The sequence below is a fragment of the Sarcophilus harrisii genome, chromosome 4 (genome assembly GCF_902635505.1).
Source record: "Sarcophilus harrisii chromosome 4, mSarHar1.11, whole genome shotgun sequence".
In the NCBI taxonomy this organism is placed as follows: domain Eukaryota; kingdom Metazoa; phylum Chordata; class Mammalia; order Dasyuromorphia; family Dasyuridae; genus Sarcophilus; species Sarcophilus harrisii.
Genome location: NC_045429.1, coordinates 289096939 through 289113297, shown reverse-complemented (window position 1 = coordinate 289113297; position 16359 = coordinate 289096939). Strand labels below are relative to the sequence as shown.

The 16359-nt window shown below is 41.9% G+C and overlaps 2 protein-coding genes across 2 annotated transcripts; one reads left to right on the top strand and one right to left on the bottom strand.

Annotated features, from left to right (window-relative positions):
• Positions 1–4114: 4114 nt before the first annotated feature.
• SLC16A11 (solute carrier family 16 member 11) lies at positions 4115–7279 on the top strand. The gene is made up of 5 exons (XM_003770719.4): positions 4115–4718; positions 5026–5233; positions 5496–5639; positions 5786–6547; positions 6665–7279. The coding sequence occupies exons 2-5, from the start codon at positions 5029–5031 to the stop codon at positions 6892–6894; spliced, it is 1341 nt and encodes a 446-aa protein (XP_003770767.2). The 5' UTR covers positions 4115–4718; positions 5026–5028; the 3' UTR covers positions 6895–7279.
• A 154-nt stretch (positions 7280–7433) lies between these two features.
• SLC16A13 (solute carrier family 16 member 13) lies at positions 7434–11235 on the bottom strand. The gene is made up of 4 exons (XM_003770718.4): positions 9980–11235; positions 9700–9843; positions 8695–9432; positions 7434–8083 (listed from the first exon to the last, which is right to left on the bottom strand). The coding sequence occupies exons 1-4, from the start codon at positions 10176–10178 to the stop codon at positions 7860–7862; spliced, it is 1305 nt and encodes a 434-aa protein (XP_003770766.1). The 5' UTR covers positions 10179–11235; the 3' UTR covers positions 7434–7859.
• Between the last annotated feature and the right edge of the window lie 5124 nt (positions 11236–16359).

Here is a 16359-nt window from a genome sequence, read left to right as displayed (position 1 = left end):
TAATTGCAAAATAAAGCCTTTATCAGAGAAACTCATTGAAAAATTTTTTCACAGTAATGATTGACAACTAATATGTCTCTCCATCTTATTTTTCTCCTGTTTATCCTACTCTCTTTCTCATTTTGCCCTGTTCATTCTCAAAAATATTTTGCTTCTGACTTTTACCTCCCCCAAACTGCCCTGCCTTCCATCAACTCCACTCAATCCCTTCTCTTGTTCTTGTCCTTCCTACTTTGTTATGTGATAAGATAGATTTCTATACCCAATTTTCTGTGGATATATAATTCTTTCTTTGAGCCAGTTCTAATGAGAAGAAGTTTCATGTGCTTGCCTTCCTCTTTCTCTCATTTTCCCCTTCTCTCATTTTCTCACAGTGAGTTCTCATCCCTTAACATTATTTTTTAGCTAATCATATCCTCATATTCAATTCACACCTTTACTTTCAGTCTATCTATACTCCTTTTAACTGCCCTAATAATGAGAAAATCTTTAGTCATTATAATCTTCCCATTTAGGAATATAAATAGTTTAATCTTGTCAAATACCTTATGATTTCTCTTTCCTATGTGCCTTTTTATGCTTCTTTTGTATTTTGTATTTGAAAGTCAAATTTTCTATTAAGCTCTAGTCTTTTCATCAGGAATCCTTGAAAAGTTCTCTATTTTACTGAAAATCCATTTCCCCCCCTAAAGGATTATACTCAGTTTTGCTGAATAGGTGATTCTTGGTTGTAATCCTAGCTCTTTTGCCCTTTGGAATATCATATTCCAAGTCCTCTGATCCTCTAATTTAGAAGCTATTAAATCTTGTGTCATCCTGACTGGGATTCTAGGAAACTTAATTTATTGCTTTTTGGCTTTTTACAGTATTTTCTCATACATGTGGAAGATCTGGAATTTGGCTACAATATTCCTGGCAGTTTTCATTTTGGGATTTCTTTCTGGATGTGATTGTGGATTCTTTGAATTTCTATTTTATCCTCTAGTTTATCATGGCAGTTTTCCTTGATAATTTCTTAAAAGATGATGTATAGACTTTTTTTTTTTTTTAAATCATGACTTTCATGTAGTTTATAATTCTTAAATTATCTCTCCTGGATCTATTTTCCAGGTCAGTTGTTTTTCCAATGAGATATTTCACACTTTCTTCTATTTTTTCATACTTTTGATTTTGTTTGTTTCTTGATCTCACGAGTCATTAGCTTCCACTTGCCTAATTCTAACTTTTAAGAAATTATGTTCTTCAATGAGTTTTTGTACCTCCTTTTCCTTTTGGTCAATGCTTTTTTTTTTTTTTTTTTTTCCCTGTAATTATTTATTTATTTATTTAAGCCTTTTATTTACAGGTTATATGCATGGGTAACTTTACAGCATTAACAATTGCCAAACCTCTTGTTCCAATTTTTCACCTCTTACCCCCCCACCCCCTCCCTTAGATGGCAGGATGTTGGTCAATGCTTTTTAAGAAGTTCTCTTCGATGAATGTGGCAATTCTGTTTTTTAAGATATTCTTCTCTTCATTAGATTTTTGTGCCTCTTTTACCATTTGACCTACTCTATTTTTAAGGTGTTATTTTATTCAGCAATTTTTATGTCTCCTTTACCAAGCTGTTGACTTGTTTTTCATGATTTTCTTGCGTGACTTTCATTTCTCTTCCCAATTTGTCATATATATCTCTTACTTGATTAAAAAAAATTTTTGAGCTCTTCCATGGCCTGAGAATACTTATTCTGAGTTTGTATTTTGATCTTTCTTGTCACCATAATAACTTTGTATAGTCAGAATTTTTTTTCTCATTTTTTTTTTCATTTTCCAGTCTATCTCTGCTTCCCTGTGGAGACACCACTGTCCCAAGCTTCAGGCTTTTTGTGTATGGGCAATTTTGGGGACCTGTAAATTTTTGGCTCTTACAAGGTGGTGGGATCTGGGGAGGGGTGTTTATTATTCTCCTGTACTACCTTCTGGTTTGTGAGTAGTGACATGCATTCATTTCAATCTTGTAACTGTGACCAGCGTCCCTGATCTCTTGCTGAGACTGCAACAATGACTCTAAACAAAATCTAGAGTAACAGAACCCACAGAAAGATGTGCTTGTGTTCCTCCTTGAACTGGAATGAAGACCTAGGACACAACCCACATGCAAGTATAGGCCATACAACAAAGTCCTGTAAAGGGACCCTTGTAAATCTCCTTCTGACACATTGTCTGATCCCCTTACCATCTGTGGGCTGAGGCTGGCTGAAAACTACCACTGCTGCCAATGATTCAGTTGTCCTGAGGCCTGCTCTTGATTTGCTGAGACAGGATGTGTAGTGTGCTTTTTAGAGCCCCCACGCTGGGGTGCCAAAATATATGGTCCGAACTAGCTCTCTGGAGAACATTGGGATTAGCCTGAGTCCTTGGTCTTAGTGGAGGCGTGATGAAGCAGGGACCCACAAGGACAGTCAGAAATGGAGTGGGTGTATTTCAAGTCCTCTCAGCCCCTAAGTACCTTAGTACAATTACATCACTACCACAGCACAAGTATTTAACTATAAGCACCCTGCTATTGATATGGAAATGCCTTTTTACTGTAAGTATCCTTTGCTTCTAGTAGAACACAGATGGTCATGCTTTCCCTGACTTGTCAGGAGGGCCCAGAGCCCTTAGGGGAGATGAGGAGCCGAACCAGACATTGTCAGCAGGTTCCCTCTGGGCTGAAGGGTCTTATATATCACCCAGAGTTCCCCCACTATTTGTGGCCCTCTACAAAGATCTGCAACTGGTCCTATCAGCACTGTATTGCACTTCTCTCTCACCATGGTACCAACCAAGCCAAAGTTGTCTTGGCTAGAAAATTGCTTCACTTCATCTTTTTGTGGATTCTAATGCTCTAGAATTTGTTTAGAATCATTATTTAAAGGTATTTGGAAAAGTTAGGGGGAGAGTTTCGACAAGTTCCTGCTTTTACTCTGACATCTTGGCTCCATACTGGCACAACAATTTTTAAAAAAATGTGATGTTATGAAAATAGTGACAAAAATGACATATCTTTTGAAGAACAGACTCCATTGCTGAACTTAAATCTCTCTTTTTTTTTTATTTAATAGCCTTTTATTTACAGATTATATGCATGGGTAACTTTACAGCATTAACAATTGCCAAACCTCTTGTTCCAATTTTTCACCTCTTACCCCCCCACCCCCTCCCCTAGATGGCAGGATGACCAGTAGATGTTAAATATATTAAAATATAAATTAGATACACAATAAGTATACATGACCAAACCGTTATTTTGCTGGACAAAAGAATCAGACTCTGAAATATTGTACAATTAGCTTGTGAAGGAAATCCAAAATGCAGGTGGGCATAAATATAGGGATGGGAATTCAATGTAATGGTTTTTAGTCATCTCCCAGAGTTCTTTCTCTGGGCGTAGCTGGCTGAACTTAAATCTCAAGGAAGTCATTGATAAACAAACAAACAAACAAAATTCCCATGTACTCCAAAATATTTATAGTGGCACTTTTTATGATAGTTAAGAATTGGAAACAAAATAGATGCCCAACATTTAGGAAATGACTAAATAAAATGTGTGCTATAAGAAATTATGTGTACACATAAAAGCACAGAAAGATCTATGTGAACTGACGCAATGAAGTAAGCAGGGTCAAGAAAATAATATGCTCAACAACTACAACAATGAAACTGGAAAAACAACATAGAAAAAAATCAAAAGTAAATATAACAAAATTTTAAAGATCAGGATTCAAATAAAGAGATAAGATATCCCTACCCCTTTTGTGGAGATGGTAGAATCACAGGTGTTACATATTGCTCACATTTTGGAACTTTTTTGATGTATCAATCTATGCTGATTTTTTTTTCTCTCCAAAAAATACTATTTGTCACATGGGATAACTCTTTGGGAGGAGGAGAAGGAGGAATAGATGGGATACTATAGACATAATGACATTAATGCTTTCTACTGCTTTGCTCTTGGTTGTGCATTTCCAGAATTGGAATTTTGGAGACAATCAATTCCTCTCCCTTTCTTACTTGTGTCTATCTCATCATTTACACAAAATAAGTGAAATATTTCTGAGTGAAATAACTCAATAATTTATTAATTTGCCATCGATACCTGAGTTTCCCTTACTCTTGAGCTAAGTAGTAGACACCTAAAGATCTGTTTTTTAGTCTTGGCCCTGTGAATGACATGGTGATATTTCAAGTTGGCTTCAGTTTCCCCTTCTTTTAAATAAAAGTGTTAAACTACATGGCACTTACATATAAGATTAGTCTTAGCTATTCCTAAAATCTTATCAATCTATGTCTGTTCTTGGACCAAAAATGCATTTTGGGCTTTGTAAACCACCCTACTCTTCATTGCAAAATCAAGAGCAGATGAGTGGATGTATGAGAAACTGGAAAGGACTTTCCTTCCATACAAGAGAAGTAATTTAATCCCCGTGGAACTCAACTCCTAGACTTACTGTTTTTCTCCTGTGATTGGTTGGCAGCCCTGTTCCACTCCCACCCTACTCTGCTGTACCTTCTCCTTCCTTATCTTTGCCCAGGTGGTTTGGTCCCTCAGGGTAACTTCTGTTTACAGAGGAAGAAGCTGCCTAATTCAGTTCTGTTGCTGTTCTTCCTTTCCAGGCTTCTGACCTCCTCTGGGCACAAGTGGGAAGAGGATCATCCTTGCTCTCTCCCTCTAATCAGATAGAATACTGAAGGTAAGTGTCGGGAGAAGGAAGGATATTGATTGGAGAATGGAGTTCCCAGATATCTCTCACCTCATTCCCTCTTTTCCTCATTTCTACAAAAAGGAGCTGGGTGTTTGGCTCTGAGGCTCCAGCACCTACCCTAGGTTTCACTGACTCCTTTTCCTCACAACCACAGGGGTGTTCCTTCCCATTGGAGGGAATCGAGTCCTAACAGCTGCTCTTTAAGGAGGAGTCGGGACACAGAGTGGTGGGGTCCCAATCCTTCCTATTCCTCCTTGGCTGTCATTTTCTCATTTCCACATTTCTACTCCCACAGGCAATGACGCCTCCTCCACTAGCCAGACCCCCTGATGGGGGCTGGGGCTGGGTGGTGGCAGGCTCTGCATTTGTGGTGAATGGGCTCTCCTATGGGCTGCTGCGATCCTTGGGCCTTGCCCTCCCTGCCTTAGCAGAGTACTTTGACCAAAGTACCCAGGACACTTCGTGGGTCAGTGCCATTACTCTGGCTGTGCAGCAGGCTGCCAGTAAGCAAGAAGGGATAGGGGGAGGGCAAGCAGATGATTTTAAGACTTCAGTAAGAACCAAATGGTAGCCCAGAAGAGACAACAAAGGGCATAGTTAAGAAGAGATCAAGAGCTAACCCAGCTACTAGTCTTGAAGACAAAAGTGGGGGGAAACATTGCAGAAGGGTGGTTTTGGTGGGGCACGGTTGGGTGAGGAGAGTTTGGAAAGTCCCAAGCAAAAGTGGGGCATTCCAGAACTGACTCCAGTCCCCACCTCTCCCAGGCCCGGTGGGCAGTGCACTGAGTACACGTTGGGGGGCACGTCCTGTGGTGATGGTAGGAGGTCTCATCACTTCCCTTGGCTTCATTCTCTCAGCCTTTGCCAGCAGCCTCCTGCACCTCTACCTGAGCCTTGGCCTTCTCGCGGGTGAGGTGGGAGAAGGAGGGAAGTGGGGTACCAGCATTCCTTAAGAGAGGGGGACCTTGGGGCAGGTGGAGGTCAGGGCAGTGTGCCTGAATCCCCAGAGGCAGTAAGGGCTGGGGCACTGACTCTAGCTGTACTCTTTTCTGTAGGCTCTGGCTGGGCTCTGGTGTTTGCCCCAGCCCTGGGTACCGTTTCTCGATACTTCTCCAAGCGCAGGGTCCTGGCTGTGGGGCTGGCCCTGACTGGCAACGGGGTAGCCTCCTTGCTCCTGGCCCCAGTTCTACAACTCCTCCTCGATGCCTTTGGTTGGCGAGGTGCCCTGCTCCTGCTTGGGGCCATCACCCTCCATCTCACTCCCTGTGGGGCCCTGCTGCGGCCTTTGCCTCTCTCTGGAGATCCTACGACTCCATCCCACAGTCCCCTTGATGCTCTTGGTCTCACCCTGTTCACCCACTCTGCCTTTGCTGTGTTTGCACTGGGGACAACCCTGGTGGGCCTTGGTTATTTCATTCCCTATGTGCACCTTGCCCCCCATGCTCTGGACCTTGGGCTTGGAGGATATGGGGCAGCTCTGGTGGTTGCTGGGGCTGCAGTAGGGGATGCAGGAACCCGACTGGTCTCTGGGTGGCTGGCAGACCATGGCTGGATCCCTCTCCCACGGTTGCTGGCCCTGACTGGGGCACTGACTGGGCTAGGGCTGGTGGCAGTGGGGTTGGTGCAGGAACAAGAAGAAGGGTGGGGGGGACCCCTACTGGCAGCAGCAGGAGCTTATGGAATGAGTGCAGGTGCATTTGCTCCACTGGTATTTGGTGTTCTTCCTGGTCTTGTAGGGCTAGGGGGCATCTTGCAGGCCACAGGGCTGGTGATGATGCTGATGAGCCTGGGAGGACTCCTAGGTCCACCACTTTCAGGTAAGGGAATCAGGCACAAAAGATGAGTCTGTCTCATTTTTCCTCCTCTGAGTCCCTTCCTTCCCTTGAGAAGAGAAATTTTTAATCTTCCCATGCCTCTTCTCTCCTATTGCACAGGTTTCCTTCGGGATGTGACGGGTGATTTTAAGGCTTCCTTCCTTGTCTGTGGCTCCTTCATCCTTTCTGGCAGCTTCATCTACTTGATGCTCCCTGGGGCCCTGCCTCCCTGTCATCCTACTCCACCTCCTCCAACCCCTTCTGCTGAGCAGGGAGAACTCCTTCCCTCTCCTGAAAGTGCCCTGGGTTCTCCAAGAGATCCTCATTCCTTTTCAAATACTAATTGTTAACTCCTTATTCTTTCCCCTTTATCTCCAAATAAAATTACTACCAACCCCCTTTTCATGTTCAAACCCCATAGACAACCTAAAAAAAGTGGAGGAAATTATAAGTGGGATGGAGAAGAGGGATGGGAGACCCTATATTATTAGCTACAGGAAACTCCCAAATTGAGAAAACCAAGTATGAGGGATAAGATTTACTCTCCTTAACAGATAAGCCTCTGTAGAACATTGACCTCCTTTCTACCCCTACCTTGGGTGGTGCCAAGGGAAAAAATCTTGGTTTTGAACAAGGAGAATGATCAAGATACATATGACTTCACCCTGATCTCTGAGCAGGACCCTAGACATCATGGTGTTTTCCCTCTGCTCTCTTCCCATCTTCAGCTTCTTACCCCACTAGGACTCTACAGAATTTTATCAATTTACCCTTTCTTTTGATCCAGTAGCCTTCCCTTCTTCAGAAAAAGAGGCAGCAAATATAAAAAAGGACCCATAGTACAGAGAGCAAAGTCTGATCTGGAATAGTTCAGGACATCCCAGCCCTGGAAACAGGATAAACAGGCATCCTAAGTACTCAAGCCCATGAGCTCAACCATCTATCACCAGCTATCCTCATCTGGCTTCTCTTGTCATCAGAAATACACTTATATCTTGATTTTCTTCAGTCCTGAAGTGGGATATTCAAAGAGGCTAAGATAACTGAGGCCAGATAAAAGGTATCAGACAAATCCTTGCCATGGGTCTTTGATCCATAGCTTTGGACTGTTAGTGGAAGTAAGGGGAAGAAAAACAGTAGAGGGCCTTGAATTTATGTAGTCTTTAGAGAATTGAAGACAACAGGAGGGTATAGGGGGAGGGAAGAGTTACAACATAAGCAACAAAAAAGGGAGGCAGATATAAATAGCTAAGGTAGGGGGTGGGGGATGTGGTGATGAAGATGAAGATGAGGAATTGCTGGAACCTTATCTAAGTTAAGGATCCTGGACCTCTGGACTTCCTTCTTCATACTCAGCCCTGTTGGGGGAGACTCTGGCTTCCAATGATTTTGTCACAGAATATTGTTCTGAGGCAGAAGGTAGGAAGAAGCAGAAGAAGAAACCAGGAAGGGTACAAAGCACCACACTTCCAGTGAGAAGGAAGCCTCCAGCCACCACAAAGGAAGCTGTGTAGCTTCCTGTCAAATCTCGGAGGTAGCCTAGAACAGAAAAGAGAGGGAGAGGGAACAGATGGGTTAAAATCCATTCTGAACAACAGATTAATTGGCAACATTCCAGCCACCACTTCTCAGGTTTATCCAATAAATGATTTCCTGCATCATCAAAGCCATCCTCCTGCCTCTGCATAGGACAATAAAGAAAGAAAATCCTAGAATGACTCCTTATTCAGAACCCAAAGGGGGCTTGAAATGAAGCAGGACAAAAACAATTCCACAGCCTCTCACTTTTCAGATCTACTAGCCAATTCTTCCTATTCACATTGTTCCCATTAACTATTAACAGGCTCTAGGCTCTAGATGCCCTTTAAATGCATCTGGCTTCTCTTCCAGTCCTAAGGACTTTGATCATATCTGAAGCCAAAGTCCAGAAGGACAAGAGCCAGAGAGGGAAAGAAGTTCAGGAGCACTTTAACTCTAGCAGCCTGGGTAATCCCTTCAAAAAGCACAAGCTACCAGAGCTCAGGGTTACTCACACTACCCCACTACCCTTTTTCTTCACTAATTTATAACTATCTGGAGATTCAGGTACTCCCCAACTTTCTTTTTCCTCAGTGACTTTAGTCACTCAGACCACCCCCCAGCCCTCTTACCTGACAATGGTGCCCCCAACAGTCCCCCAATGCTCTCTACCAATTGTACCAGTCCTAGGCCGATGTATATCTTTCCAACTCCAACAAGTTCAGGCAGAACTGAGAAAGCCACAGGGGTCAGGGCTCCCGCAGTGAAGCCATAGACTATAGCTAGGGCCATGAGGACCAAGGATTGCTGTGCTACAGGGAGCAAGGCCAATGCCATCCCTGCCAGAAAAGACCACATCGCCAGCAGCTGAACCACAGGCCCTGGGCTCACATCCCCCAGCCATCCTGAGAACACTCGGCCTGTCAAGTCTGCCACAGCCACTAAGGACAGGAGAAAGGCTGCGTGCAGCGGATCCCAACCCAAATCCTGGGCGTGCGCCACAAGGTGAACGTAAGGGATAAAGTAGCCAGCATTGATCAGGGTCAGGGCAGCAGTGTAACACAGAAAGGGGCCATGGTGAAGCAGGGAGACCAACTGAGCCGCCGGGCCTCCCACACTAGGATCTTCTGCCAGTCTGAGAGGCCTCAGGAGGGCCCCACAGGCCACAAGGTGTAAGGACAGAGCAGCTACCAAGAGAAGAGCACCTCGCCATGCATAATAGGTGATAAGCCACTGGAAGAAGGGGGCAAAGACAAAAGAAGAGAGGCCTATGCCAGTCAGTGCTAATCCTGTGGCCAGTGAGCGCCGTTTGGAGAAGTATCTGGAGAGGCAGGCCAGGGTGGGGGTGAAGGTCAGGGCCCAGCCAGAACCTGCCAGAAAGGGGAAAAACAAAGAAAAATAAGGGCTCAGCAGGCTCCGGCATAGATACAGCCTTTAGGTTCTGTTTTCTCTGGGCCAAAGCATTCCAGACTTGATTCCTGTCTGATTCTTCCAGTCTTCCAGTGAGGTCCTGGCCCCTCCTTAATTATCTCCTTCAAGGGGCACAGACTGGGAGAACATGGGACTCCAGAACCCAACAGAAGACCCAGGCAATCCTCCCTTGCCCAGCTTCCCCAACCCCTACCACACATAGTCACCAGAGATCAGGCCGATGCTAAGGTAGAGGTGTGTCAAGGAGGTCGCAAATGAGGCCAGCATCAGACCCAAAGCAGCCAAGATCCCCCCTGTCATCACCACGGGCCGAGGGCCGAACTGGGTACTCAGGGCACTGCCCACGGGGCCTGGAGACGTGGAAGGAGGTGAGCTACAGGCAGGTTTTTCGGAGAAGAGCCAGGGGTCTCAAGCTCTCGCCCTGTCGCCCCTCGGAGAAGCGGGTGTCCAGCCCTTTTCCCTCAGCCTTGTCCCTGCCCTCCGTACTCCCAAACTGTTGCACGGCGATCCCAATGGAGGTGATCCAAGAGACCCGCATCGCTGGCTCTTTGAATGCCGACACGAACTCCAAGAAGAAGACGCCGAAAGATCGCAGCACCCCAAACACCAGCGCTGACTGGAAAAAGGCTGAAAGGACCACTATCCACCCCCAACCCCCATCGGGGGGCTCGACCGGGCAGGCCATCCCCCAAAGAGCAAGGAGGTAGCGTAAAAGGCGGACGCGCGATTCCAAAGGCTGCGCCCTGGCTGATTTAAGCCCAAACTAGCTAAAGCAAGCCCACACGCTGTCTACAAGTTGGGGCAAGCAGGACAGGGGCGATCCTAGGGGATGGGCGGAAAGGGGAAAGGGAAAGCAGCTCCAGCAATTCGTCCCCCGCCCGCCAAGAATAAATTCGGGGCAGGTGCACACCTGAGGCGGTAGCCTCCCACCACTTACACTCCGCACCCCTCAACCCCCCACCACAGCAGAGCGCGAAACCACTAAAGTAGAAAAGGGAGCCGGACCCAACCCGCTCCAAGGGAGGAAGTCCGGTTCATCGAGGTCTAGCTTTCTAGTCCCTGGAGAGGGTGAGGCTTCGGAGCAAGACACGCCTCTTTCCTCCCGTATCACCTATAGCTTTTCTTCTTCACCAAGACACTAAGGTCGGGTGAGCTGTGGAAGGCGGCTGGGCCAGTGGGTTGGGGAGAACTGAGAAAATCCTTGCACTCCCAGGCACGAGCTAAAAGCTAGGACCCGACGGGGAAATCACTGGACCAATGAGTTCTAAGGTTCTTCTAAGATAAGAAGGCTCTTCACGTAACTGAAGGTAGCGGTACCCAGTACAGAGTGCTGGTAAATATTTAACAACCATCTCCTGGGTGGTGGTAGTAGGGAATGTAGTCAGGACACCAGAATTTAAACTGCTTTATTAATATTTTTCCGTCACTTTCACAAATCTAAGCAATAAGAAAGACATAATCCAGTCCTAATTTGCAACGGCTGCCGAGTTCGGAGGTGTAAATGCTCAAGATGAAAATTTAACCTTGGGATCTAGGAGCTAGCTCCAGCATAGTACAACCAATACCTAATTGAATCTAAAGTCCTCAGACTTCAAAATTAATAATTAGGCATCCTCCGTACTTTCACCAGGATGGTTGAGATTATGGATGAGAAATTTGGGAAGACTTGTATGAACTGATATAGAGTGATGTAAGCAGAGCCCTAAAACAATTTATACCACCACAACAATACTGTTTAGAATAAGACTTTTTTGGATGTGTCTGTCAGATGTGGGAGGAATTTTTGTTGCTTGACTATGTATATCTGTTACAAGGGTTTTGTTTGTGTTTTTGCGTCAAAGGAGGAGAGAAGGGAAAGAAAAGATTTTGTTTATCAAAAGTTTTTTTTTTTTTTAAGTTACTTTGACATAGTTAATCCTAATAAATCCTTACAACAATTGCTTGAACTAGACACCGATAAGATATCTATTTTAGCGGAGAAAACTGAGGCTCGGAGATTGACTAGAAGTCATCACAGGTTTGTTGTATCCAGTATTTATAAGACAAATCGGATTGTAGATTGTTCTTATTACTTTGTAAGGAGGGGAAAGTAAAATGAGTTGGTAATTGCTGATTTTTTTTAATGTTGTTTAAGTAATAGATAATATCCATGTTTTGGGGGAAAGGTTAAGGTGAAGACACTATCCTGATAACTTGAGAAGCAATTTATCCCTCAACACCTTCAAAACTGACCTTCAGCAAAGAGGGGCATATTCTGTGCGTGCTTTTCCCATCTTTGTTTTCTTTAGTGCCATTTTTATTTTCAAATGCAGTGTATTTGGGACTGTGATTTAAAGTTCAAATTTGATATTTCCACTCTTATTAATAATATAGTTTATAATAGAAATCTTGAGAAATTGTTCCAATGTTTTTCCTGTCAGCGTTCCTCCTTCTAGTTTAATCTTTAAAGGCTCTCTGGATAATTTGGTTTATTTATGTTCCTTATTAAGGTTTCTAAAAACTTTTGTAGACATGGGAATTATGCTATTATGGTTATAGGAAAGCTTAAGATACCTAGAAAAGGAGAATGATTCTAAAACATACAAGCAAAGCCTCAGAGAAATACCCATCTTGAATTCAAATTCTAATTCCTGAAAAAGATGAGTTTTGGTTTTCTTAAGAGTTAAAAATATTTTTATTATTAATGAAAAAAGAACACTTGGAGAAAATCTGGAAAATAAATGTGAGCTAAGAAGTGAAGTGATAAAAGAACCAAAAGAACATTATACACAGCAACAAGATTATGAGATGATCAACTGTGATGGACTTGGTTCTTTTCAACAATGAGGTGATTCAGGCCAATTCCAATGAAGAGAGCCATCTGCATTCAGAGAGAGAACTATGGAGATTGAATGTGGATCACAACATGATATTTTCACTTTTTGTTGTAGTTGTTTTTCTCTCACTTTTTTCCCTTTTTGATCTGATTTTTCTTGTACAGCATAATAAATGTGGAAATATTTAGAAGAATTGCACATGTTTAACCTATATTGGATTGCTTGCTGTCTATGGGAAGGAGGGAGGTAAGAAAAATATGGAACGCAAGCTTTCTCAAAGGTGAATGTTGAAAACTATCTTTGCATGTATTTTGAAAAATAAAAAGCTATTATAAAAAAGAAATAAAAAATGACAATTATGGAAGAAAGAATAGGAAAGGAAATTTACAGTTTGATACATAAGGTGCTTTGTCTTTATGTAGGGGAGCACATAAAAACTTACCCAAGTCACAACTCTTTGAAAATTAAAATGGACTAAATAAAAGCCAACGATTCCATGAGACAACAAGAAAAAAGTTTTGAAAAAACAGAATAAAATGTAAGGTATAACAAGAATAACTAACCCGGAAAAACAAATCAAGGCAAAAAAAAAAGTTAAGAATCATTGTACTATCTGAATGCCATGCCCAAAAGAAGAACCTAGACATCATATTTCAAGAAAACTTAAAAGAAAACTGCCCATATATCTTGGGACTGGAGGTTGGGGCAGGGGCGGGGGGGGGGGGGTTAGAAATAAAAAAATCTCTTGGAAACATCATTGTCAAAATCCAAATTTTCCAGGTCAAAGGGAAAAAAAAAAACCACTGCAAATAAAAAGAAAGAAAAAACTTAACTACCAAGGAAATTTGGTCAGGTTCATACATAATTTAACATCTACCATTATAAAGAAGCAAAGAACTTGGAGTACAACATTCTAGAAGGCAAAGAATATGGGCTTACAGCCAAGAATAACTATCTCAGAAAAATTTAGCATAATGCAAGAGAAATGGTGGATAGACAATTAATGAAATGGAATATTTCAAAGTATTCTTGATGAAAAGATTAGAGATGGACAGAAACTTTGTAGTTCAAATACAGGAGTTAAGAGAAATATCAAAAGATAAACATCAATGAACAATGAATGACAAGGAACTAAACAAGTATAAAACTGTCTAGATTCAAATATAGGGAAGATGATACATATGTCATTATCAGGGGTCAAATTAGACCAGGCTGTGTGACCATAGACAAATCAAAATTGGAATTACCCTATCGCCTCACAAAAATAAGTTTTTAAAAAATTAAAAGAAAATGATGTAGGTAATATATGGCAATGCTATTTGTGTAGCAGAGCCCTCTAAGAAAAATAAATTAAATGAATTAAATAAAACCATGAGCTATGCCAAGTGGCTATCCAAATCAGATAAGTGATAATGAGAATTCTGACAAAAAGTAATCCACTGAGCTGTGGACGAATCCAACCATTCTGGAGAGCAATCTGGAATTATGCCCAAAAAGTTATCAAACTGTGCATACCCTTTGATCCAGCAGTGTTTCTACTGGGCTTATACCCCAAGGAGATACTAAAGAAGGGAAAGGGACCAGTATGTGCCAAAATGTTTGTGGCATCCCTGTTTGCAGTGGCTAGAAGCTGGAAACTGAGTGGATGCCCATCAATTGGAGAATGGTTGGGTAAATTGTGGTATATGAATGTTATGGAATATTATTGTTCTGTAAGAAATGACCAGCAAGATGAATACAGAGAAGCTTGGAGAGAATTACATGAACTGATGCTAAGTGAAATGAGCAGAACCAAGAGATCATTATATACGTCAACAACGATACTGTATGAAGATGTAATCTGATGGAAGTGGATTTCTTTGACAAAGAGACCTAATTCAGTTTTAATTGATCAATGATGGACAGAAGCAGCTACACCCAAAGAAAAAACACTGGGAAATGAATGTAAACTGTTTGCATTTTTGTTTTTCTTCCCGGGTTATTTCTACCTTCTGACTCCAATTCTCCCTGTGCAACAAGAAAACTGTTTGGATCTGCACACATGCATTGTATCTAGGATTTACTATGACATATTCAACATATATAGGACTGCTTGCCATCTAGGGGAGGGAGTGGAGGGTGGGAGGGAAAAATCGGAACAGAAGTGAGTGCAAGGGATAATGTTGTAAAAAAAAATTACCCTGGCATGGATTCTGTCAATAAAAAGTTACTATAATAAAAAAAAAAAAAGTAATCCACTGGAGAAGAAAATAGCAAACCACTCCAGTATCTTTGCCAAGAAAAGCCCATGGATAATACTAAAATAATAAAGGAGATAACATTGGAAGATGAGTCTCTCAGGGAAAGAAAGAAAGAAAGAAAGAAAGAAAGAAAGAAAGAAAGAAAGAAAGAAAGAAAGAAAGAAAGAAAGAAAGAAAGAAAGAAAGGAAAGGAAGGAAGGAAGGAAGGAAGGAAGGAAGGAAGGAAGGAAGGAAGGAAGGAAGGAAGGAAGGAAGGAAGGAAAGGAAGGAAGAAAAGAAGGAAGGAAAAAGGAAGAAAAGGAAGGAAGGAAGGAAGGAAGGAAGGAAGGAAGGAAAGAAGGAAGGAAGGAAGGAAGGAAGGAAGGAAAGAAGGAAGGAAGGAAGGAAGGAAGGAAGGAAGGAAGGAAGGAAGGAAGGAAGGAAGGAAGGAAGAAAGGAAGAAAGAAAGGAAGGAAGGAAGGAAGGAGAAAGAAAAAGAAGGAAAGAAAAATAGCTGGCTTGAAGCTTAACATAAAAAAAATAAAATCTTAGTAATTGGTCCCATCACTTCCTGGCAAATAGAGAAGAAAAGAAAGCGTAAGATTTCATATTCTTGGGCTCAAAGATCACAAATAGCAAATACAGCCATGAAATTAAACATTTGCCCATTGGCATGAAAGCTGAGCACTGCAGAATTGATCCTTTTGAATCGGGTGTTGGAGAAGACTTTCGAGAGTTCCTGTGAGAGCAAAGAGATCAAAGCAGTCAATATGAAAGAAATTAATTCAGGCTAGTCACTGGAAAGTCAAATACTGAAGCTGAAGCTGAAATACTTTGGCTATATAATGAGAAGATAGGACTCATTAAAATACACTCTGATGGTGGGAAACATTGAAGGTAAAAGGAAAAGTGGCAAAAGATGAGATAGTATCATGGAAACAATTAACATGAATTTGGACAGATTTTGGGAGATAATGGAGGATAGTGAAGGTATGGACATGATTGGAAGACTAAACAATTTATCTGATCTGGTTCAAGGATGAAAAAATGCACACATACACACACATTGTTGAGCACAAAAGTATAATTCAATTAGTGGGGAAATATAAAAGGAGACAAGGCCGGAGGGAAAACTAGGGGAGCAAATTAATAATGGACAAAATAATTTATGGCTTTTTTTGTAGTGGCAAAGAATTAGAACCTGAGGGGTGCCCATAAAATGGGGAATAGATGAACAAATTATGATATATAAATATTATGAAATGTTATAAAAATAATGGAGATGGTTTCAGAGAAATATTAAAAAATTTGTATGAACTGATGGAGTAAAATGAACATACCCAGGAGAACAATTTATACTATGACACCCATGTTGTAAAGGCAAACAACTTTGAAAAAATTAGGAATTTTTATCAGTGCAATAGGCAACCACAATTCCATAATTCATACATAATTTAATATTTATGATTATGAATTATGAAACATGTTACCTACCTCCTGATAGAAAGGTGAAGGACTTAGAGTACAGAATGAGACAGATTTGTTTTTTGGACATAGCAACTACTATGGAAATTTGTTTTCATTAACTATACTTGTTTGTAATTAGTTTTATTTTTCTTTAGGTTTCAGTTGCAGTTGGGGATGAAAAGGTAAGAAGGAAGATTTTTGTGGCTGGATTACCAAAAGCCAGGTGGATTACCTTGGAAATTGACTTTGAATTAGGCAAGATTACCTAAAAGAGAGGGTAGTTCTCTGAGATTTTGAGGGAATCTAAGAGAAAAAACTCTTGCTACCCACTGAATCAGAGGCTGAAGGTGGTCAAAGACTTGAG